Consider the following 25,929-nt stretch of genomic DNA (forward strand, 5'->3'; position numbering starts at 1 on the left):
GACCACCCTGAGGTTTGAGAGTTGAAAGGACTTTCACTCAAGGTAGGCGAATTTAGCTGGAAGGCCTACAGAATTCTCTGTCTTCTCCAAGTTAGCGTATTTGGAGAGGAACGTTTGCCTTCAGTTGGAGGCCGGCTCTCTCCTCTGAGGAATCCAGCCTTGTAATCAGTGACTTTAACAATAGAACTTGGCTTAGACTTCCGATGCTGTCAGTTCATGCTGGGAATACCCCCGGAAATGTCTGCCCAAACCATCGTTACCCAGCCTTTTTTGTTTTTTTTTTTTTTTTGAGATCGCCTTTCTCAATAATAAAAGCCTTACTATAAAACCAGAGAACCATTGATCCACTTAATGAATTTTGCATGAAGTTACATCTGAAAAATCACGATGTGCTGACATTTATTTATTGGTATGTATTTAAAAATTTGTTCTTAACCTCTACACCCAACATGGGGCTCGAACTCAAAACCCCAAGATCAAGAGTCACTCACTTTACCGACAGATCCAGCCAGGCACCCCATGATATACCAACGTCTAAAAATCCATCATTTTGATTTTTGCAAAATGTATATTGAAACATAGGTTAATTATTTAAAATAGAAGCTGCTTTCATGACCTAATGTTCAAAAATCTTTGACTTCTGAAAACTAGTGGGGTATTTTTTAAACATAGTTTTTGTCAGGGTGCCTGGGTGGTGCAGTTGGTTAAGCCTCCGACTCCTGATTTCCGCTCAGGTCATGATCTCAGGGTCGTGAGGTCAAGCCCCGCGTTGGACTCTGTGCTCAGCGTGGAGTCGTCTTGAGATTCTCTCTCCCTCTCCTTTGACTCTCCCCACTCTCCCCCCCCCTTAAAAAAATCTTTAAAAAAACAAACAGTTTTTGTCTTTTATGTCTGTGAAGTAAGTAGGGGCTTCAGGCTGCTGTTTACCATCCCATCTCTGCGGTTACACACGAGAGGTATCGATAGATGAATGAAAAGTTAATGCTAGGTATGGATAGATGTTATGCCTAGTAAATGAAAAGTTACATTGAATATGATTGTCAAAATATTTTCTCTTTCTTAACATTGGTATTTAGAATGCTAGTAACACGTTGATTTTCTATATGAGAATTACGGCTGTTATTAGGATTTTTTATGATCCCGAGATGTAGGGTTCAGGGGAAAAAAAGCTCGGTTGGGTTTATGAAATTTGAATTTCTGTGCTCCCCATTTAACTATTTTTGATTCCGACATGATTGTCCCTGTTATTTTGGGTTACATGGGCGACAGAGAAACCATTTAAAATGGCATCACGTTCAGAATCCCGTTGGTGTTGGCGGTGGATGCTGAGTGGTAAGAGAAGAAGGTGAAGGAATCGTGAGTTCCTTGACCTGATCTTTAGTTAACCTGCACTAAAGGCTTATTCGGAGGTTTTCAAACAGTTGCTGCCTAAGGGAGAAAATATTTAGCTAACTTTTTAATTGTGATAGAAAACAAATCAGCTAATGATTTTAACTTACTGCCTTTTAAGAATGTACATTAAAAGTGATGCCATGTGCTGTCTTGCATGACGTGAACCTCTGGGGACAGGAGTCTCTATCTAAGTCTAGTCATTTAGGTCCTGTACCCCACCCTGCCCTCCAGTTTTAGAAATCACCAAACCAGTTACATATATTCTGAAAGAGGCCCCAAGGGTCCTGGGAGTAATCCTCACGTGGTGGGCATTCTGTTTGGCGTTTGGTGCTGCCCCTTCCCTCTCCAGCTCTGTTTGCCTGGAGGATCCTTTCCTCTCTTCCTGCCCACTCAGCTTCGAGGCTCTTTTCCATCATTTAAATGATTCGCAGGATCACACTTCCCTCAATGTGTGTTCCTAGATACTCTTTTCTAGAAAACTCTCTGGTATTTTCCTTCTTTAAAGCCAAGACTAGTCTGCCTTGACCTTTCTTGATCCAGTGATTATATTCACCTTTGCTTTTCATTGCAAGAGACATGTGCCCTGGAAGTGCAGAGAATATACATACTTCCCTGCCGTCTTTCATTTAGATTCACTTTTGTTTTATTTTGGTGTTTCCTGTTAGTTTCCTGTTCTGAGGTTATATAAACTCACAAAAGACAAGGGCCATTAGCACTTCTCAGAGGCTCTTAGTCATGCCTTCGGGTGCTGCTGACCAACCTAGGTCCTACATGGGGTTCTCAGGGGCTGCCCTGGAGTGGAAATGCTGCAGAATGGCCGGATTTAAATGCATGCTGCTTGTTGATTTGGCCATGTCATCCGGTGGGGCTGAATTCCATTGATATTTGATTTTTTTTTTGCATCTTAACATGGAAGTTTTTTCAAGGGGTTGGGGAGTGGACAAGACGGGGGCATCCAGAATATTGATTGTGTAAAATATTTTTCGAGAAAGGTGAATTGCTACAGCATCTTCTAAAGGTCAAGCAGTGCTTTGCAGACTAAAATGTTAACACATTCCACGCTCTCCTTTTCTTCGGTGTGTGGTGGGCGGGTGGCATTGTTGCCCGTTCGGTGCTACCGTCTGCCACCAGCAGGCAGCCCCTCCCCTTGCTCATTTCCACCCCGTGTTCTTCATCTTCACTCTGCTCTCCTCATCCTCCAAGAGAGCAAGTCTTTCTGTGTTGGGGTCGGGGGAGGGGGAACAAGGAACCTCCTGGTCCCCGTGAGCGCGCACGTCTCTCCTTACCTCCTCAGGGTCTTGGCAGCGGTGGCGGCCGCCACAGGCACCTACTCTTCGACCCTGCCACACTGGGTGCTAAGTGTGCTCGTGGAGCTAATCTTTCTAATAAGGTCCCCAGGAGTAGACAAGTGGGACAGAGAGGATGGATTCTAAGACAAGGATAGCTATAAAGTTTGAATCCTATTTCTTTTTCAATTATAAGAAATTATAAAATACACATAAAATGGACCATTTTTAAGTGTACATTCAGTACCATTTGAGCACATTCACATTGCTATGCACCCATCACCACCATCTAGCTCCAGAATGTTCTCATCTTCCCCAACGGAAACTCTGTTTCCATTCAACAGTACCTCCCCGTCCTCACCCCCTGCCCCCCTGCCGGTGACAAGCGCCATTCTCCCGTCTGTTAATGTGATTATTCTAGGAACCTCAGATAAGTGCAGTCATACGGTATACCTTCTGTTGCGACTGGCTTATTTCGCGGAACAGAATGTCCTCAAGATTCATCTGTGTTGTAGCACGTGTCAGGATTTCCTTTCTTGAAGCTAAATAATATTCCAACCCCCCCCCCCATTCCATTCCTTTATTTGAGAGAGAGTATGGGCAGGGGGAGGGGCAGAGGGAGAGGGAGATGCAGGCTCCCCACTGAGTGCAGAGCCCACCCCAGGGGCTCGATCCCTGGACGCCAGGATCACGACCTGAGCCGAAGTCAGACGTTTAACCAACTGAGCCACCCAAGGGCTCTTGAATAATGTTCCTGTGTGTGTGTGTGTGTGTGTGTGTGTGTGTGTGTGTGTGTGTGAGAGAGAGAGAGAGAGAGAGAGACCGCATTTTGTCTTTATTCATCCATCGGTGACTACTGGGGATGCTCCCATCTTTGGGTGATTGTGAATAACGCTGCTGTGAGCACGAGTAGACGAGCATCTCTGGAAGACCCTGCCTTCGGTCCTTCTGTGCATGCACCCAGACGCGGAGTTCCTGGATCACACGGTGGTTCTGTTCAGTTTCTTTAGGAGATGCCACACCATCTCCCACTGCGGCGGCGTCATTTTCCATTCCCACCAGCAGCGCACCAGGGTTCCGATTTCTCCACCTCGTCGCCAACACTTCTTGTTTTCTGTCTTTTGTGTTGCGGAGTGACTCGTAGTCACCCCCGTGAAGGTGAGGGGGTCGCCAGTCTTCAGTGGCACCCGGAGCCAGGCCCCTGGAACAGCTGGGCTGCTCGCTCCTGAGAGCAGGCTGGCCGTGCGTGCGGGTCCCTGTGTGGCTTCTGGGCTCTGAGCGGAGGCAGCTTTGTTGCTACTCTCCTCCTGTCGTCTTTTCTTGGCACGCGTCCTCCTTTTTAATCCTACACTTGAAAATTAGATCAAACGCAAACCGTGTTTAGATTTATTTACAGTTTCTTAACTCCTTCCCTGTTTTCCTTTTGACAGGCTTGCCATAAGAAGTCTTTTTCAAGTAGTAAATTAATTTAGGTGGCAAGCACCCTACCTGAATTTTGTTACATGCTGGCAGTTTAGATAAATGGATATTATAATCTCAGCACATTTCTGCCCAACACGACTGTGCCGATTTGCAAGAGTCTACAAAAGTGATAATACTCTGTCAGTTTGGGGCCTAAAAGAAGAAGAAAAACAGGGTGTATTTTCTTATTTGTATTTATGGGATGCCTGTGGGGAAGCTGGAAATGCCATGTGGCAGTTCACATGCCTAAATACACACGAAGAAAGATAAGGAACTCATAGACATTTCTTTGTAGGCACACGGGAGGAGAGAGGGTCCAGATCAGTGACTGTCAGCCGTGTTGGAGATACGTCCTCTGTTGCGACCGAGGATTCCCCCCTTCCCTTAAACTCACCATTTCCTTGAAGAATGCAGTCTATTTTTAATGACTTCATTGATTGGATGATGGGGTTACGATGTACTTTATTTACTGCTGAAATGTTTCATTCCCATCAGCACTTAATGTGAATAAATCTACTTTTTGGCACGACTTTGATAGACTGTAAAACTGCTTATATTTGCAGGAAAATTTGTTTTGCTATGGTATGTTTATGTATAGACGCAGTGTGACTTTCCCCCCTCTCAAAATCGTTCTGTGTCACCGTCGAGCTGAGAAATAGACACATGTAAGGCTGTTATCATCGTGTGCTGTATCAGAGCAGTGTAAATCAAATGCTGGGTTTCATGTCAGAGGGATCACAAAAATAGGTCTAATATTCATGATTAAGTAGGTCTGATATTCATGATTAAAGTCAGGTTTTTAGTGCTTTTTTCCCCCCTACTGTGTTAAGACTGCGTATTCTGATTTATAGTTAATATATTTATTGAACAATATACAGTGTATCCTACATTCACTGTGATCGGCTGCATGTGAATTTGATATTTTATATCCAACAAGACCCCGTCAAAGTGGATCTTTGTTTCCTGTTGCCCAATTTAATGAGCAGAGTTGAAATTATATTTTGCTCATAAGTTTTCCATGAAATTGCTTAACCTTTTCATGAAAACCGTGTCATGTATATTTAGCTTTGATTCATTATAATAAGTCCAACGGGGAGGGGGGAGATGATCTATATCCCCTTGAAAAAATTTTGTTTTGCGTGAAACATTACTTTAAAAAATATTAGGTCGTACGTATTTTGTTCTTAAGAGAAATGCAATTAATTTCATTTCTTAGATCTTTTTATAAAATGCTTGGTAAAACTAGTGATGACCTCGCATTTAACAAAGCCAGGCTAGAAACTCCTCTCTAAAGAGGCAAATAGAATCGTCAGCCATATCTGCAATATAACCCCATAAAGCCCATTTTCAGCCAACTCGGCGATCTCTAATTCAGATCTGAATCAACAGTGAAGGGCAGAAATCATGCATTTTAAAAATAGCAGCGTTAGTGAAACTATGGGAGCGCGTGTAATGCTAGTGTAGGCAAAAACCAGCATCCAGAGCGATGTCGTTTTCCTTGATAGTCTCCTTAGGAAGAAATGAACTTGCTGGAAGGTAATAGAGTCCCTCTGAGAAATGTGATGAAAAGTCTTTGGGAATTATCAGCCCAACTTAACACGGACCTCTGGGTTTTCATGGGCAGTTGTGTTATAAAGGGATGTTTAATTTAAAGGAACCAAGTTGATAGGGGAGGTGGTGCAGGCAACCAAAAATGTTGACCGGGTCTTTGCTGACCAAATTGTGCGGATCAAGGCTTTTTCTAGTGGGCAGTCGGTCGTCTGCTGCTGGCAAAATGGCCCCAGCTTGCCTTTCCTTGGGGCTGAAAGGTAGCTTCTGAGTCTGCTGTTCTTTTCCCTGCTGGGAGCGAATAAACACTTTCCGTAGGTGTGGTCAGCTGTCTCTCGCCCTCCTTTTTCCACTTGGGAAGAAAAGAGCGGCCCAGCTACAGTGCTGGGAACCCAGGGCTCCCATGCCCGTGTGCCTGGGAGCAGCCGAGCGCAGTCTGAATCATGTAGTCGAGCCGTCTGCTAAGTGAGGAAGGAAAGAATAGCACGCACGGAGGGCTGATGTCTTTTTATGGGAGAACAAAAGAGTTTCGATTCTCTCCCTTCTGGTTCAGCCTGGCCATTGTGTGGCAAAGGGGGTTTAATGAATCATTGTTTAACTAAGATCCTGCCAAGTATTTGACCATGAAATACCCTCCAATGTGTATAGAGTTCTTCTCTGACAGACTCTTATTTGACTGTGATTAATTGGCATTGAATTGTTATTTAATTACCTCTACAGAAATCTAAGAACAGTTTGTGTTCTGATTAAGTTATTTGATGTAACAACACACACGGTGCTGAGGAAGTCCTCGCAGTCCTTTCTGCACCTTGCTGCTGACAGGCCAGCCTCTGTGGCTGCGGGAAGCTCGTGGAATGTCCCTCAGTGTCAGAAACCCGAATAGAGTCTGGGTTTTAATTTTTCTTTTAGTATATCAAAGTGTTTTGGAAGCCCCGACTTAAAGCGTAAGTCTGTGAAGCTTTTCTTTTATGTTAAAATTCTTTTTAAGTTACTTATTGGACGATGTTAAACATTTTAAGAAAGGGTACAGGCTTCCTCAGCTCACAGTTAAACGACGTGCGTCCCACGTGCACACATGAGCTGTCCCTGGGAGAGGTCCCCCAGCTGGATGCATTGACAGTGAAGAGGAAAGGGAGAGAGAAGGCAGCAGTGGCAGGTTCTGGTTTGGGCGTCCGTGTCCTTGGAGAGTGGCCGACAGCGTGAGAGAGGGGGTTCGGGGGATAGAGTTCTGAGAGGTGAGACCCTCAAAATACGAGGGGAGGCCGTTGTATTTCGGGAATGAGCAGGGTAACGGGAGTGTAAAGAGATGGATATTAAAAAAAAAATTCTAGGGGCACCTGGGTGGCTCAGTCGGTTAAGCGTCTGCCGTTGGCTCAGGTCATGATCCCAGGGTTCTGGGATCGAGGCCTGCCTCGGGCTCCTTGCTGAGCGGGAGCTTGTTTCTTCCTCTGCCTGCCACTCTGCCTGCTTGTGCTCTTTCTCTCCCGTCAAATAAATAAATAAATGAATGAATGAATGAATGAATGAATGAATGGACTACATTAAAAAAAAAAAATTCCATCCCAGCATACGTGCCTGTTTCAAAAAGAGGGTTATTAGAATGTGAGATGCTACAGAAAAAGTCAAGAAGAACGAGGACCAGGGATGACTGGTTCATACCAATGTGCAAACAGGACAGAAGCTGAACTGAAAAGGGGTGGGAGGTATTTGAATAGGTCGCGATTCCATGCGCAAAAAAGGCAGCCTCTTGGCTAAGAGGTAGCATGTACCCTGAGCTTCTTGTAACTGGCAGACCCGTAGATTTGCAACACTTAGAGCCTTATTTCCAGTTCTGCCCACTTTTATCTGAATTTTTTGCAAGAAGTAATAATGTCAAAAATGATCCCCCCCCCCTTTTTTTCTTTTTAAAGTAGGCTCAACTTAGGGTTCGAACTCATGACTCTGAGATCAAGACCTGAGCTGAGATCAAGAGTCGGGACGCTTAACTGACGGAGCCACCCAGGCGCCCCCCCCCCCTTTAAATGGTGTTCTTTTTTTTTCTTGCGTTCCTTTTTTTTTTTTTTTTTTTTAAAAACAACAAAAAAAACAAAGGTCCATTTACCTTGAACACAGCTCAGCCAGTTTTGTGTAACATCTGTTGGCGGTTCCCGGATATTAAAATGATGCGCCGGAGAGGAGACTCGGGTGTTGGTTGATCTGTCTCCAGCACACCTCCGGTTACTTTACACAGGGTGGGTAGTGGGAGGGCCCATTGTCTTCAAGTTTAGTCACGTTCTCACACCAGACATTTTGCTGTCCTATTTTTGAGCGTTACGTATAAGAATTGATTTTGCATGCCGACTGGTAATTTCCAATCGGGGTTTTCTCCGTGACTGGGCCTCATACTTGTCTGTGTGGAAGTGGGACTTCTTTGCTTAGGTGAAGGCTTCATGAACACGTACTGCTCCCACCGCCTCTGTGGAAACACATCCCCGAGGTGAGACAGCTCCATGTTTTAAGTGCTCGTTCCTCCCGAGATGGGAAATAGAGTCTGTGCACACAGCCTTGAAAGACCTCGGGGTACGGTGCGCCAGGAGAAAAATCCTCCTTGGAGACCGAGTGGTGCATTCCTGTGGCACGAGAAGTCAGCTTCTAGAGTTCGAGGTTCCCACCTGAGCCTCTTAACTCCGTGGCCATTCCACTCTCTGTAGTTCCTGCTTTAGGAATCCCCTGAAATCCTGCGGATCTCTCGTGTGGGCGTTTTCCAGTGGAAGGGCTCCATAGTGTTCGTCAGACCTGTCGTGTTTCGGAGCCATTGTCATAGAGCTTTTTCTACCTGTTGTTGTCCAGTGGTTTGTACATCCCTGACTGTATGTGGGCCATGAGGCCGCACGTACTCCTGTATGATGTACGTGTGAGGTCTGGGGTCATGGAATTAGCCTGGTCTAATTTTCCAGTGTTTTTCTTTGCAATACTTGAAAACGTAACATAATGGTTACTTACTGTGGCAAAACATTTCTGGCTACTGTAACAAAATGGTTTCCTAGGGCAATCGTGGGGCAACCTTCAAGGTTAGTCTCCTACCGTACTTCTCAGCAGTCAGCGATTGGACTTGGCCTGGGTCACACAACAGGTCAAGGCTTGGGATGAGCTGGATCTCAAGCCCCTGGACTTTCTTAATCAGGTCTGTACGTTTTATGAGAGCTGTGTGCTCGTTCATTCTCTCTCTGATTTGCCTACTTGCTAGTCTCTGCCTTCAGCTTACAGTAACTTGGGTAATTTAATTTTGAGGTGGAGTTATTTAAATGTCTTACTTTAATTATGATTAGCTAAGAGAGAATTCCTGGAACTCTTAATGGGAGTGATATTCGAAGTATTTAGTATCCTGTGGGGCAGGCATTAGCCAGAGTGAGCCTGGTCTGGCCATCGCCATTGATACCAGCCCTGCCTATAACGTAATTGGTTCTTTCTTATTAGTAGATATTTAATAGAGCTTCCACATGTGTCCGGTGGAGTAGCTGCGTGCCATCGATCTGTTGCTAAGGAACTTTCTGTAGCTCCGTCACAGCGGGCATGGGTCCCGGCTTGTGTGTCCTTCAGTTAATTTCTTCCTGTCTCTACGCCTCACCAGCCTCATCTGTAAAATGCAGACTATGTCTTGCGTAGAGTTTTGAGATGATGTGTACCGTGTGCTTAATAGTTCCAGCACTTACGTGGTGCTCATGTGGTGGTGGTAGGTGCTGGTATTCTAGAAGCCAAGCATCAGTGAACTAAACAACCATGAGAAGAACTCCTGCCTCTCTGAGCTGTGGCTCAGGGCACAGGGAGGAGTCGGCGTGGGGGTTTGTGAGCGTACAGAGAGGCTGAAACAGAATGGGTCCCGGGACGTCTTCTGTAGCACTCCTCAGACTTTGGCCAGCCTGGGGTGGGCGTGGGAGATGTCCCTCCATCCAGACTCCGCCAAGTGCCGCCCTCAGTACTTCTTACAACCATGACTATGAAGAGGCACGATGGAAGAGAGCGCTTGGACCTCTTTCTGACCACAGGGAATTTTCCCTGGACTTGCCCCAACACCTGGCTTTTTCCATTCCTGCACCGAAGCGCGCTCCTATCTCAGCACACCTGAGGTCACGCTCTTTCCATCCACTAGGCAAATATTTGTCATCCCTTTGCCATTCCCACCTCTTAGTCCTCACACATGTCGTTCCCCCTGCCTGGACAAACTCCATTCTCCATCAACCCATTCTCTGCCCCCTTCCAAGTTCTTGGGCTGTGTCTCCTCCATGAAAATGTGTCCGGCTGACCGTGCCTAACCTTGTGTGTAACTCACATCATCTGGTGACACTGACTGCTGCCGAGTGTGTGCTCCAGGCCACCTGTGTGTGTGTTCACGACATTCTTTGTCGCCATAGACGCTATATTCCCTTCTGTGTGTTATCTTAACCTGCCACCAACATTAGATTATAAAATGCCCCGAGAGACACCAAACAGTCGGGTTTTAAATCTTAATGGCAAGCCCTGCGTCGGGTTAAAGAGGCTTTTCCTGACTGGCTACAGGTGGTAGAGGTGCAGAGTAAGAGAATGTGGTAGCCTGGAGGAAGGGAAGCTTGAAGATGTGTATAGAAAGCAGCTTGCCCATGGTCTCAAAGACATTGGGATTTTTACAAGTCATTGTATTTGGACAATCCACCTGGTAGCTTCCTGGTGGGAAGAGAAATGAGAAATATCTAATTAGAGAAAGAGCACATGCATCCTTTTGAAACTCCTTCTCCCCCTCCTCCTAATCTGTCAAGTGATGTAATGGAACTTTGAAATTACAATTTTTAATGTCTTAATTATATGAAAAGGCAAGTGACCACTGGACTTTGGCAACATAGTGCGATTCAGAAAATTTTTCATATTGCTAGAGGAGACTGAGATCCCTAGTGGATTCACTGGACCACCACCCGTTGTACTCCCTAGGTTTGTATAGCTGTTGCTTTCCCCGAATTTTTCCACTGCTGCCACTGGAGTGAGCAGGAGATATGCCTGGGATCTGTCCCCTGGACCTGACTCCATTCAACTTTTCTTGGCATGGAAGCAAGTGGGGTAGGCAGAAGAAAACCAGCCACCATTGGTGCATTGATCCCACGTTTGCCGTGAAGAGGAAGAAGGGCCCTTCGAGAGGCCGTCTGTAGGGAACAGTAGGCTTTCTCCCTCAGCATGTGGTAAAGGCTGCCCTCTTGGGCCTGGGTACCAAATTCAGTGCCTTAAGACAGTGGTGTGGGGTAAGGGTACACCTTCTGAAGGCGACCATTTAAATTAAATGCTGTCTCTTTGTGTGGTTTTACCTTTGAGTTCTTAGGGGGATTTCCTAGCTTTGGAGGAGTTCTAGGCCACAGATGGGCCAGAACTTCTCAGTATCCGGTGACCTGTCACTAGTCTCCTTGCTGTGCATTTCCTCTCCGGTCTGTCTGTACCTGCTCTCCTTTGCCTGCTTCTCATCCTCATGTGATCCCAGTCTGCTCCGCGCCCGTCTCTTGCTGCCACCACCCAGCACTAGTGACTGCTGTCCCCCCTCCACTGTTTCACCATGAGACACCAGGTTCCCTCACTTCTAGTGCTTTCTTGTTATCACGCCGGCTTCGTACGTTGCTGTACCCCAAACTCGGCCTGCACGCGGAAATTTCAGACAGCCTTTGAAGGAGCGCAGACAAATTGGTTCAACAACAGCACAAGGGAAGTGACAAGTATGACAAAGCAGACACTTCATGTCACAACATGAATTTCCCCAGTTGGGAAAACACTGCCAAAGAAAACTGCATGAAATACCAAGCACTAGAAATAGAGACCGCAATCTGAAAACAAACCATTTGTTATTTACAGCAGAAGGGCTTGTTTTATGTATTCATTCCGAATGTGTTTGAGCACTTTCTGTGTGCTAGGCATTGTTCAGGGCCTGGGGAAATGGCAGTGACTAAACTAGAAGCCCCTGTCCTAATGATGCCTATATTGAAATTTAATTTGTGTGAATAGAAAAAGACAAGTGGTCTTTAGCTCTTGGAAGTAAGGAGGGGAATTTAATTCTTTTAAAAGATTTTATTTATGAGAGAGAGAGCGTGCACAAGTAGGTGGAGAAGCAGAAGGAGAGGGAGAAGCAGGCTCCCCAGTGAGCAGGGAGCTCGATGCGGTACTCGATCCAGGACCCCGGGATCATGGCCTGAGCCGAAGGCAGATACTTAACTAGCTGAACCACCCAGGCGGCTCGAGGAAGGGAATTTAAAAGGGCAGTAATTACGCGTGTGAAGGTGACAAGGTTGTCTTTTAGGTTCTTGAGACAGAAGGAACATGATCATACTTTCCAGATTCTTCCTTGTTACTCAGAGTGTGATCTCTGGACCCACAGCACCAGCATCCCCCCGGAGCTGTTAGAAACACAGGATATCAGGCAGCACCCCGAGCTCTTGCGAAGATACAGTTTCACCAGGGCTGCGGGAGGTCTGTGCGCAGAGTAAAGTTTGGGAAGCATTGTTCCTACGAGTGTTGGGCTGTTTCCGATCTAATGCCCCTCAGGTACTCAGTGGCCCTCAACGTCCTGGTGAGTTTGCTGCTGTGTTTACAGCTCGAAGAAGACTAGAGCGTTGGTGTAATCCTAGTGGTCAAAGTGAACCTTTCCACGCGCTGAGTGACATGCAGGAAGAGGTCATTGAATGGGCTCCACGTCTCACCATCTCTCCTTAGTTAAGAGCTGCTTTTTCTTATATTTATTTTATAGATTTGCTTACCGTTTTGTGTAGGAGTCTGTCTTTAAAAAAAAGTTGGAAAGCTGCTGGGTTTATGGTATTTTATTAGCAAATGCAGTTTGTGCAGCCGCTGGGCACCCGACACTCTATTATGTAGGTTGTGTGTGAAATGTGGTTCATGTTTACAAAGGGTGTACAACCTAGTTGTGAATGTAGGACTGATATACTTGAAAAGTAGTTAAACCACTGAATGGATTTATGAAATATTCTGACAACCTCCCCGGACTCCAGGGGGAATCTGGAGGCAAGCTGAAATAGTCTCTCATCAAATAAAGTGTCAGAAAAAATGTGCCTGAGATTGTGAAAATTGCTCCTATCTTTGCGGAGAGCATATTGAGTGTGATTTTAGGCCCTCGTTGGTTGCAGGGTCTCCACAGTCCTCATCACTATACGTAAAATGGGAGATTGGAGGCGGGCTCTGCACGACAGCAAAATGTGTCAGCTGAAAGCACAGTATTAGAAAACCATAGTGCGTTGGCGTGCAAGAGTGCATCTCGGGTAACCTCAAGTAGCCCCAGGGGACACTGCCCGCCATGTTTAGAAACAGTCCAGCCATTGGTGCTCCAGACATTAGTTCTGGGTTATCAAGAAAAGATGTATTTATGCTCTGTATCTTTTGTTTATAAAGACAAAAAAGTCTGTAGTTCACATGAAAATGGTTCTGCCAAAATGATTATAATAAAAAAAATGTTTTGTTACCTCCAAGGGTAATTAGTAATTTGAACATTTCACTTGATGAAATCTATCATTTCCCTGACTAATTTTAATAAGCAAGTCTCTTGTTGGATCTGTGGTGATAGTTCTAGTCAGGATGTTTGGGATGAAAGTGGTATCTACCCAAGTTAGTGCAGATGAGGAAGGTTTGACTGAAGGAAGCGAGCATCCGTGGAGCCAAAGCAGAGCCCCCTTTTCCAGAAGCTGGGGCTGGGCTCTTTGTCACAGGGCCCCTGCATGCACCTAGGTCCCTCGGCTTGAGTGAGGAGTGTGTTCCACTTTCCTGCTACTCTCTGACCTCATAGTTCTTGAGAGGAGAAATCTGAATGACCTGGCAGCTAGTCAGCGGCTTGGCCACCCCATCCCCTTTGGTCTGTTAGCTGTGGTGAGGCCTGTGGCAGGTTCCTGAGAGGACAGCACGGTTCTCCCAAGCCTGTCCAGTGAATGCCACGTGCCTGGAGCTACATTTGTCAGCAATAGTCTCAGGGAGGAGAAAGGGCTGAGAAATCTGGATTAGTTGGGAGTGAACAGGGACAGATTGCCTTTTTGGCAAGTGAATGCAAGAGTGAGAAGGCCCCCATGAGAACAAGGATGGAGCCAGGAGTGATGGACAGGTCAGGTAGGTACCTCTCTTCTGTCCCTTCTCATTGCTGTTCCTAAAAGTTTGATATTTTGGATTTGACACATAAAGAATCGAGGATGTCCATGAAATTAGTTTAAGTGAGGTGTGAAGTCCTGCTAGTAATTTTTGTGAGGTAAAGTTTAGTCAGAATGGCTTATAAGTCTTCCTGCTGGGTGTTAGAGCAGAGGTCTAAGGCAAAGTTGGAAAAGTTGGATGTGGGCATTTGTGGGCCAGCCTCAAAGGGTTCTGTTCAGTTTAGATGTGTTGAGCTTCAGATATTTTGCAGGATAGCCAAGTGCCCAAGGAAGCCCTGGGAGATCAGGAATGGAGATAAAATGTGGTGTGTATAAGCAAACAGCAAGTCTTTAGAAAGAAAGTGAGCAGAATGTAGGAAGAGACCCAGAAAAAGAGGAAAATGGCTGATGGTTCTAGCCTGAGAAAAAAGTAGACTTTCTCATGTCTCCTTTTTGTGATGCGTGGAAATACCAGGATGGCTTGGCCGTTAACATCTGCCCCTTACGAAATACTACTGCATCACCCTGAGCAAAGCTGGACCATGGGTCCTCCTCCCCAGCACAAGGAGCTCAATCTACAGGGATCTGAACATTTCTGTTAGCTTCAGAAGCTTCTCTTTAAAAGCCACCACTGTCTGAACGTCCAGAGGGCCACCACTGTTCAGGGAGCGTAGTACTGGGCAGGGGGAGGGGGGAACAGGCAGCTCGGGGGAGAAGGGTGGGGCAGTCTTTGGCTCTAAGTGAAGTTGGCTTCCACTTCCTCCTCAAGGCACCTCTGCAGAATTGCAGACTCTTGACAAGGTTTGGAAATGACTAGCCCTGATGACCTTGCATGCTCCCTTAAAGCTCTGTAATCCCCGGATGATAACGCGGACAGCACCCCGCACCAGTGTGCCATCTCACACGTTAGAGGGTGCTGTCGTAAGCACCGTCTCTTTTAGCCTTATGATCCTTGATCCTGGGATGTAGGGGAAGCAAATATGATAGTTTCCTGTTTATAGACAAGGGATGGAAATGGGCATTGGATGAGTTGCCTGCAGACTGGTTGCTACTGAGTATCAGAGGAAGACAAGAACCTTGCTGGTTTCCCACCGATGGTTTCCTGATTCCTGCTGCTCTATTTCATGCCATTCTTTGAGCAGCCACCATGCCGATGACCTATTCTGACGTCAAAAGTGATGGACATGTGGAACTCCCAAACTTGCACAGCTCCTGTTCTTAGGCTGAAGTGGTTTGTGTAGCATGATGAAGGAAGTCCATGCTTGTCCAACTCCCTCAGTATCTCCCACATGTTGCACTCAGATTTTTCAGCCTGTTGACTATCTCTGGCACCCACTGAACATCCTTTCCTTTCAGTCAGACTTTGCCCCATCACATTGCATTGTCCCTGGAAGGCGCAGGTTCATTCTGTCTGCCCTTTTGGAGAGACCGTATCCTCTATTGGACAGGCGGCTTGGATCAAAATCCCACTTATCACTAGGACAGTGGTTCTTTCACTTGTCCTCCCCTCCTGGCCCCTCCACACTACACTCACCCAGAACCTGGCCCAGACCCAGCATTCCTGGCTTGTGACTCTGCAGAGCTATCAAACTAGTGGCCCATTAATAGCAAAAGAATTAGGTTCTAGAATCTTCCATGAAACTAAACATGAGCACAAAGAAGTTGCTAACTTCCAAGAGTTGATGAAGCGCATCCACTTTTACCCTTTCGGTCAGGTGTGGTGTGGCCTGATGGGGCCTTTTGTGCTAGTACCCAAGACCACTTCTTGCTCAAGAATGGGGCTCAGAAGGGAGGAATTACTGACACACTGTAGCATAGATGATGCTCAGAAATGTCGGGCTGAGTGAAAGAATTCAGACACAAGAGACCACATACTGTACAATTCCATTTGTATGAAATGTCCCAAAAAAGGGCAAATTTAGAGAAAAAGGAAGTAGATTAGTGGTTGCCTGAGGCTAAGAGTGGGAATAGGAAGTCACTGTAAATGGCTTAAGGCATCTTACTGGGGGAACAAAATGTCCTGACACCGATTTTTGGTGATGGTTGTATCGCTCAGTAGCATTTACTTAAATTCATTGAATTGTATGCCCGAAATGGAGTGAATATTACAAGATATTAAGTATGTTCCTTTATAAAAATACACCTCAATATTTTATGATATGTAAACATACTTCCTTTTTTGTTTAAAAAAAAAAAAAGAATAGGGTCCACACTAGACATGGGAGCTTCCAAGTTTCACGTTGTAGTTTGGTTATAAGGAAGCGGAAGAATCCTACGTATGAGAGACGCGTCAGAACTCGACAGACAGGTGATTGACTCCAGCGCAGATTGTAGAATCCATTCTTAAAATAAGATCACTTAGGGATTTGTATTTGGACAAGAAGTTTCATGACCTCTTTCATGGAATCCTATCTTGTGGACGGAACAGTTAGGAGGACCCTAGTTGGTTCTCTGGTGGTGTGGACTTCAAGCAAGGTCTCTTTCTCCCTTCTTCCCCTTTGTTCCCAGCCTTATTCCCCTTCCCGCTTTACTTTACTTTTTTTTTTTTTTTTTAAAGATTTTCATTATTTGAGGGAGAGAGAGAGTGTGTTAGCTCATGAGCAGGGGAGGGGCAGAGGGAGAGAGGGAGAATCCCCAGGCAGACTCCCTGTTGACCGTCAAGCTCAATGTAGGGCTCCATCCTAGGACCCTGAGATCATGACCCTCACGAGCTGAAGTCGGAAGCTTAACCAGCTGAGCCACCCAGGTGCGCCCCCACTCCCCCCACTTTACTTTCTTACACAAGTAGTACATAGGCACTATAGAAAAAGAGCATTGATTAAAAAAATTAAAATTGTACATAATACATTATAGACTTGTTTCAGACTAAATGTTTGGGTTCCTACGTTTCATTTGCCAAATAACCCACACTGAACATCTTTGATGCATTTATTAACTCCTTGGCATATATCCCTAAAATTTCTGGGTCGTAAGGGATGTGTTCCTTAAGTTATTTATACATATTGCCCAATCGTTCCCTGAAATCTACCTGTGCAATGTGGATTTTCATTCTCTCTGAGTCTAAAACGTGATCTGGCCACCAGACCTGATGTGCTTGTTGGTCTCATGCTCGGTTATCTGTCCTGTGCAGGAGAGGGGAGACGGTGTTGTGACTCTGCCCCAGGGTAATCAAACGAGGCCTGGGCTGTTGATTTTAATCTCGGACACAAGGCGTTCACTGAGACCGGCCATCTGCGTCTGGGCAGGAGGCAGTGGCCAAGATGGGACACTGTGCCTCATGTGTGGGATAATTGAGGCACCAAGGGCTAACGGCATGTGAGAAGCCTGGAAAGGATCTGATTAACTTTCTTCAAGCATTTGATGGGCTGTCATGTCAAGAGTCACTCCGCGTGGTTATAAGAGCAGAATAAGCAGAGGGTTGCATGTTCTAGGCAGGCAAGATTCAGTTTAATGTCAGAAAGCCCTGCCTAACAGAACTATCGGAAAATGGATCGGGCTCCCCTGTTCATGGTGAATCCCCCTTCCCTCTACGTCCCTGGGGATGTTCCAGCGGGGCCAAATGCCATTTGGATGAAGAGGCATGGCATGTGTGTGAAGGGAATTCATCATCCAGATTTGATTTGGGGATATTTGAGAAAAGTTTATAACGATGAGGCCGTGAACTTGAAATTACAGCTCTGACTATACCAGTCTATGGCAGAGCCAGAGGAAGTAGTCTGCAAACACATTCGTCCCTTTAATTGTTTCTTGGAGCAAGGAAGTAACTTATTGACTCTCTTAATCTCAACTTTTCTACACTCCGCCTTTGGTGAAAGAGAGTTCAGGTTTTTGACGGCCTTTGACACCCAGCTCAGTTACTGTAGTAGCCCTGTGGGAAGATGGTTTTTCTCGGTTGTTTGTGCTTTCCTTGTATTTTATACTGTTAGCCCACCATGGGTCTCTCCGATCTGGATCTGGTGCAAGGTAAAAGGGGTGGATGTCATGTATCCTTCGTCTGTGTAGCCTTTTCAACTTTACAAAACCCCTGAACTTGAATATTGGTCTCAGTATTATTTAAGCTGAACCACACTTTTGCAGGGTTCTGAATCCTATGTTGAAAAGTTGGGCTTTTCCACTGAAGAAATAGTAAGTGTTTAAACTATGTCTTTTAACATTATTTTAATGCATTTTTTCCTCATTTTGATATTGATACTTCGGGAAAGTAAAACATAACCAGGTAGTCCACAAAATCCATTAAGAATATGTGGGAAATTGCCCGTCTGATTTTAATGTTTCTAAAGCACGACTGGTTAAATAACCACAGAACCTTTGGCCCCTGGAAGTGCGGTCTGGGGAGCACAGAGAGGGCATCCCCCGGGAGCTTGGTAGAAATGCGGAATCTCATGCTCCAGCCTACAGCTCCTGAGTGTGCATTTTCACTGGTTGACCTCTGACAGTGCCTGGTCGACAGGCTTTCCCAGGAGGCTAGCTGCAGAGCCTGTGGGCAGCAGTAATGATCTCACCTTGCTGTGTTGTTTTGAGCACCTGTTACCGTGCCTGGCATTGTGACTAGGTGCTTTCTCATGCATGAGCCGGGGTAATCCTCAGAATCACCCTCTCAAGGAGGTATTATTAGAGGCTCAGACAAGCTGTCACCCGGCCTGCCAGAAGTGTCACTGTAAGAAGACGGGTTCTGGAGTCCGTGTCTCCCAAGCCTGAGTCAGAGACATGGAGGCCTGGGTTGTCATGCTATGGCCTGGCCAAGCGCGGAAGCTTCCAGTCGCTCCAGCTCTGCGCCTGGGCGACCCTGCACATTCGGCAATAGCAATTCAGCTCCTAGCCTCTGACCTGTCACGGCCCAGCCGTGGCCCAGCCGTGGCTTGGTACAGATGGCCTCAGGAGGAAGTCCCTTCTGATAGATGTTGGGAAGAGTGTGTAGAGGCCCCACATCTCACCTGCAGCCTGGCAAGCTGAAGCCTCCATTACAAAAGAAGTTCAGGGGCCAAGACAAACGCATTTCTCAGGAGTTCCTGATACCAAAATCCGCTCTCTGTCTGTGCATAGCTTCAGTTTCTGTGAATTCTGTCTTTTAAAAGACTAGATATTTATTACAAATCTGTTCCCACTTTCCAGTTCTGAAGCCTTTAGGATGTACTGTTCTCATGGATTCTGAGGAGGGAAATACAATGAGTAATAAGAAATGAACTTTTTTAAAAAAAATTAACATGTATTTGTTTCAAGGGTACAGGTCTGTGATTCATCAGTTTTACGTAATACCCAGTGCTCATTATATCACATATCTTTTTTTTTCTTTTAAAGATTTTATTTATTAGAGAGAGAGAGCGCACGGGGCGGGGGGGGGGAAGGGGCAGAGGGAGAGGGAGAAGTAGGCTCCCCACTGAGCAGGGAGCCTGACGTGGGGCTCGATCCCAGGACGCTGGGATCATGACCTGAACCGAAGGCAGACGCTCAACTGACTGAGCCACCCAGGCTGCCCACGAAATGATCTTTAATCATTAAGTAATATTTATGTTTTCCTGCCTGCATTCCTCCGGTCATATTGTATATTTAAGAATGAGTCTGTTGGGGCGCCTGGGTGGCGCAGTCGTTAAGCGTCTGCCTTCGGCTCAGGGCGTGATCCCGGCGTTGTGGGATCGAGCCCCACATCAGGCTCCTCCGCTATGAGCCTGCTTCTTCCTCTCCCACTCCCCCTGCTTGTGTTCCCTCTCTCGCTGGCTGTCTCTCTCTGTCAAATAAATAAATAAAATCTTAAAAAAAAAAAAAAAAAAAGAATGAGTCTGTTTATCATACTTGGTTGTACCTCAGAAGAGAGCGACTTACTACCCTAGTAGTAAACCACAGCTCAGAGTGGCAGGATTCCAAAATTTTTCAAAATGCGAGGTTCCGTGAACCATCCTGGGGGCGGGGCAAGGGGGGGGAATAGGTTATAATTACATTTATTTAAGTACCACTTAGTAAAATTTTGATAACTAAAGCAAAATTAGTATAACAATTGGGATCAGTTTATGTATTTTGCATTTGTTTGTTTACCAACTCAGCCCCTGGGCAGGTGGGCGTGGGAGAAGGCATCTAAAAGGAGGAAACATTCTAAAATCCACCAACCCTTCCCGATACTGCCAGAAGATTTTTCCCCCCTCCATTTTATTAGAAATCAGGGCCAAATTTCAACTCCCTGCCTGCCACCATTTGGTGGTATTTTTGTTCCTCTTTAGGTATCATCCTATTTTCTTTTTCTTTACCACTGACATCGGCTTATTTCGTATGAATGCGTAATAGATTAAATACATATGCATTTAAAATATTGTTTTGATTTGTCTGTGAGTTGTTTCTCTTAAAGGGCCTATCTGGGGAAATGAGTAATTTCTCATATCCTGTTCTTGCAGGAAGAATTTTAAATCGTTTCTCCAAAGACGTTGGGCACATGGATGACTTGCTACCCCTGACGTTTCTAGATTTCTTCCAGGTAAGGTCACAGTGATGCCAAGTTCTTGAATGGAAAACTGCAGTTCCTGTTCTTTCAAGTCCTTTCCATGGGGGCCGAGGGTGGGCCTCTCGGCCTCACGATGTCATGTTATCTCAGTAAAGGCCGTGTTTGTAAGAGAAAGGTGTGGTTCTGATTCGGAGGCTAAGTTAACATGAGTAATACCTCATGTGTGGGAGTGGCTACACAGTCTTGTCAAGGTTGGTTCGAAGCAGCTACATGCTTGGTAAGTGGTTCTCCATCTGCCTTCCAGGTATCTGGCATGAATTTCCCTTTACCGTGAGCACATTTCATAATATAGAAACAATCACCTCTCACGGAAAGATAGCCCAGATTAACTAAATTATGCATTGTATTACCACAAAGGACAAATATTTACTGCACCATTTTGGGGGATAAAACCAGGTGTGGTTACTAACAAAGAAAAGATTAGTAATAATAAGGTGAAAATAATACTTTGTTAGCAAGGACAATAGAGAGCAGTTACTGCAGACTCAAAGCCTTTAGAGGCAAGTACATTTAAGCCAATAATTTGAGTACAGGATCAAAGTCATCTCAGAAAATGTCTTTTTTGTTTTTCTAGGCAGCTTTTCTTTCACACGTTGATTGCTCTAAGTCTTAAGGCGTGTTTGTGTGTGTGTGTGTGTGTGTGTGCGCGCGCGCGCGTGTGTGTGTGTGTGTGTGTGTGTGAAACCCAACAATCCCACAGATACCTTCTCTACAGCATCTGTTCTGTGAACTTGAGGTTCTGAGCAATGATATTGGGTCATCTTGTGCCTCATCGGCTCACTCAGTATTGCTGAACACGTGGGATGATTTTCCTGCTGTTTAATTCTGTCTACTTTTCAGTGAGTGAGGCTGCGGGACTTTCTTCTTCATTTCCAAGTGGGTTTTTTTTTTTTTATATGACACGCATTTATCAACAGCTGCACATATTCTAAGATCACCGCTGCCGTTGCTGATACTTCTTGAATTTGTGTTTTACCTCTCTAAGTAATCATGAACTCATTTTACGTAAGGCCAGGAAGTTGAATGCTGCCACTGGGGTCTGCAATCATGGCTTCATCCTGATGGTCAAACCCCCCCACCCACCTGACTTTGTTCAGTGCCCAGGTGCACTACAAGTCCAAACTTAGGGACTTTTCTGGAGCCACTGTTATAAAAGGAGCCAGACTTACTTAATTTGGAAAATTAGCTATGTTATAAAAATCACTAACAGGTCTGAAATGACCACAGGCATTGCTGTGAGTCACTCAGAAATGCTGCAGTGAATATGTGACTGCAGACAGGATAGCCCACGGGCAAAGGCACGCACTGTCACCAGCGTGAACCAAACGGACACTCGGAGGCAGAGGACTTTTACTGCAAAGATCTCTGATTTTTCCATCTCTCTTCTGCAAACTTATTTTATAAACGTGTCCTGCTGAGTTTGCTATGTAATTTATCCCCAAGAAGAAATTCTTCTCTAAAACAGGGTCACAGTCTCCCAGTGATTTTTGAATTACATTGAGATTTGTGGAAAGGTTCTTCTGAAGTGCAAGTTCGGCAGAGGTTGTTTCCAACGATGGCTGGCCCACTGTGTGCTCGGCACACAGTCAGCCCTCCTGATCAGAATCGCCCACCTGGTTTTGCATGGTATATGGAGGCACAGGGATAGATGCTACCTGAGTTCATTACAGAACATTCTCAGCAGCCCGAGGAGAGAATATTCTAGTCTCTCTCTACTTCTCTTTCACCGGAGAGACAAGGGCCTTTTTATTACCTGCTCACTTAATCTTGGTGAGACTTATCACCGGTAGTCCCAATTAGCTGATTTCTTGACTCTAATAGCCGAGGTAAATCTTGATGTTATTGTCTCCAGGAAAGGAGTTTTGTCTCAAGGATAACTCAGTTATCAATTATGATAAAGACCTGTTGTCACTTGTTTTGTTTGCAGGTGTCTTTAATAAGGCTTCTCCTAATCCCTTCAGGAAGAAATATTTTCTCCTTTTAAAAATAGTATTAGCTGAATAGAAAAGCTCTGATCCCTGCCATTGTGGTTGATTCTTTGAGGGACATTTCCCAACCGTCGTTGTTTAAATGGTTGTCAGGAGGAATCAAGGGAAACTTCCTAAACAATGCAATAACTGGTTCATCGTACTTTGTGTGTAGAAGCCTTTCCCCAGAGGATTTGCATGCGATGAGTAGGCTTTTGACTGAGGTATCGCTGGGATCATTTTAAGCTATTTGGTCCTCTTGCTATATTAGCCAGCGAAGATTTTTATTAAAGCCACAAAAATGAATTTAACCTGCCCTCAAATAAAGGCCAACAAAAATCAAAATGTAAATTGATTTTTTTTTTTTTTTTAAGTTGGATAGGACACTGTTAAGGCTAAAAACACCCCGGTGGTGTTCTGGGACTCTTAATGGAATCATGTAAACTTAAAATAAACACTATTATGGTAAGCACATAGAATGAAAACTAATTTTCCAAATCAAATACATTATATTCAATTCATTTTCCCCAATCAACCAAATGTTTAAAACCTGTTAGTTATAACAGCAATCTTCTGGAAATTAATTAGAAGCCTATTAGCTCTGCTAGCTGAGCCGAATGAAGAGGGTTGCTTGTTACATTTCTAAATAGGCTTCTGAATTAAAGCAAAGCAAGGTCAAAATGACAATCAGCTTGACTCCCCTCGTGGCTTTGCTGAAGTAGTGGATCTCGTTTTTGTTTGCCTTTTTTGTAGGTGGGTGGGTGTGAGTTTTTTAAAGGACATTTTACCTACTGGCCTCAGTCCTCTAATACATTTAAGAGTTTTAACAACTCAGGGAAAACATGCAGGTATTGGGAATATTACCTGTGTGAACAATAGCACCTTCCCAATTATGCGGGAAGGTGAAAGGGGAATGATTTTCAGACCTCGCGTCCAGTTCATGAGCTCTTCGCAAGAGTTTTGTCAGCCCCTTTCGGTATCGAGATAGTAGAACATTTCCTTGTTACCTTTGTTTCTGATGTCCAGAGCAAAACCTGCTGCTGACATCGGGAGGCCCCCCAGTTGTGAGGCCTCACATCAGCTTCTTCGGAATTGTCTAACTCCAGCCACCCCTCCTATGCTCAGAGAAGCTCACAGAACTTGAGTCTTTTCAAATGTGGCAGGTGAGTTGAATTGAAACGGTTGAGTTTTAAAAGGACTGGGAATCTCCTTGTCAAGAAGTTACCTTTGGTGTGATCATGCAGGAGATGTGGTCCTTCCCAGTTTATGTATCCTTCACATCTAGTATTCCTGAGCCAGAAAGAACTTGGCAGGATTTACATGGTAATGAATGGAACGCAAACCGAAATCCAAAGCGTAGATACCTTTGTGAAGCCGGAGTTAAGTTTTCCACTTATCAGAATATTCGAATTAAGACTGTCATGTGTGATGTTTTTTTTTTTTTTTCTCCTCCATACTAAAGATATGCCTAGGGTCATGTGTTTTGGGAAGAGTAAAAATCAAATAGATATAGAAATAATGTGATTACATTTATCCATGTGAATTTTTTAATCCAGATTATGCATGTTTGATTGCTTTTTCTGTAAGACAATGATAGTTTTGTTGGGTTTGTAAGTAAGAGTTCAGAAATGTGAACCACTGGATTAGAACTTAATTGTTTTTCCAATTGAGTCTGATGCTGAGAAATTTGAGGAGAGACCTGAGATCGGAACCTTCCATTGGAGCCATAATGCCTGGAGTTGGTAATTCTCTGTGGAAGCAAGTCAGAAATCAGGGGCAGATTTTATGATTCCATCGACTAAATGATTGAGATAGAAAATTCTGACCAGATATGCTGGCCAGGTGCAGGGTATTTACCTAACTCTGGCCCTTGGACTTGAACAGGAGATCTGTATTTGTGTAAATGTTTATGGGGTTTTTGTTTTGTATTGTTTTGTTTTTGGAGAGGTAGCTGTTCCTAATCCCACTAGTGGGAGACTGACAAAGCGAATTTTGAAAATGTGTAGCATTTTCTGTTGTCCTGCGTTAGACTGAGAAATCCCGCAGAGCAGTGGGGCTCACGTATGGGGTTTGGGAACCTGTGCTCACCCAGGTGAGGGGCCGTAGTGAATGAAGAAAGATCCATTTTTGACAGCGAGGCATTTTGGAAGGCTGGGCCAGAAGCGAGGGAAATTTCTGAATATATCCTTGGAAATAAATAATTTATAAATACAAAGTAACAACAGTCTGCAGGTTACCTCAGGGTTGCCCTGGGCTTATCAGATAGGTTAGCCAGTGGCTGGCAGTGCACATCTGGCTTATCGGTGGTGTTCAGACACGTTTTGTTTATTTGCTTTCACAAAAATCAGAACAGTGTTGAGTGTTAATGATATATTTTAAAACCAAGTCATCTGTCAAGCTAGGATATAGTTCTTCACGTGTTAAAACTAAATATCTTTGTGAAAATGGGGGTGGAAATACAAAGTGTCACGGTTTTCATCTGGACGTCAGATATGAGAAATCGATGATGGGGGGGGGAGTTCTTTGAACAGGACTTTGGCATTCAAAACATGATGTATTTGGGTAAACAAAGAAACAAACAAAAACGTAGACACTGCAGTAATTAAAATTCACATTTTTAAGTGTTTGGCTGACTTCCTCATACCATAGCACAAATCCCAGCAGCCTAAATCTAGTCTTTTAATTTTCTGAAGGCAATGATTGATTTAATTAATAAAGGTACCGTGCAGATGTAATATTTGTAATGTTTTAATAACATTTAAGTTTTAATGAAATGATGAGAATGAATTTTAATGATAAATTTTAAGTGCACAGGTATATTTGTAATATTTGTGCAGATCTGTTGTTTCATGAATATATTTGCACCTAGATACATAATGGAAAAGCCTGACATTCTCCCAAAAGGGAGACATTGTTTTTTATAATATATCTGTGGTGTGTAGCCTCGTAGTTCTACCAGTATTTCTCATTCCTATAACATGTCTTCGTTTTGCTTTTTCTACCCCATCTTTTTTTGAGCTCCTGTCGTACACTGGGGTGAAGGACAAGAGACATGGAGCCTGTATCCCCCTTCATTTGACCAAGCACTCACTGGGTCTTGCATGCTAGGCACCCTGCTCGGCTGGGTTGTGGTGTTGAATGACGTTTAATTCCTGGTCTTCTGTGAGGCACACTCTCTCCAGAGAGACAGAAGGTCAGCAGTGACTGTGACGTCTGACGTTATAAAAGGAGGGAGACTGTATGGGTGGACAGCTAAGGCTCTCGCGTGAGAGCAGTCTGCTTTCCTGTCCCCGTCCCCCACTTTTATTTGCTTATCTTGAGGACGTTCTGGGACCTCCCAGTGGAGGCATCCTGCAGGTATACCTGGTGTTTGAGAACCCTGGGGTAAGCGTAGAGCCTGTGTCATCTTCACGGAGCAGGTAGTCACTGATGCTGGGAAGATGGATGAGATTGCCCAGAGTGAGTGAAGCATTTTTAGGGGCCAAGACCAGAACTTTAGGGAAGTCTTGATATTGACAGAGAAAGCAGAGAGAAGAGAAGGCAAGCAGGTGAGACCTGGAAAGAACAGCAAGGAAGAGAGGAGGGAAATCGGAGCTGGGAAGCCAAAGGAGGACAGGCGTGTGAAATGCAAAGCGGGAGGTGAGGAAGCAGAAAGCTGTGGCTCGGATTTGACG

At 44.9% G+C, this 25,929-nt stretch overlaps 1 protein-coding gene across 2 annotated transcripts in view; it reads left to right on the plus strand.

Moving 5' to 3' along the window:
• ABCC4 (ATP binding cassette subfamily C member 4) overlaps window positions 1-25,929 on the plus strand; it is a 233,395-nt gene that overhangs the window by 129,377 nt on the left and 78,089 nt on the right. For both annotated transcript variants that reach the window (XM_026493475.4, XM_044381898.3), the window contains exon 20: window positions 20,182-20,261. In XM_026493475.4, the coding sequence (XP_026349260.1) occupies window positions 20,182-20,261 (80 nt within the window). The remainder of the gene's footprint in view (window positions 1-20,181; window positions 20,262-25,929) is intronic.

Source organism: Ursus arctos, unplaced genomic scaffold (genome assembly GCF_023065955.2).
Source record: "Ursus arctos isolate Adak ecotype North America unplaced genomic scaffold, UrsArc2.0 scaffold_10, whole genome shotgun sequence".
NCBI lineage: Eukaryota > Metazoa > Chordata > Mammalia > Carnivora > Ursidae > Ursus > Ursus arctos.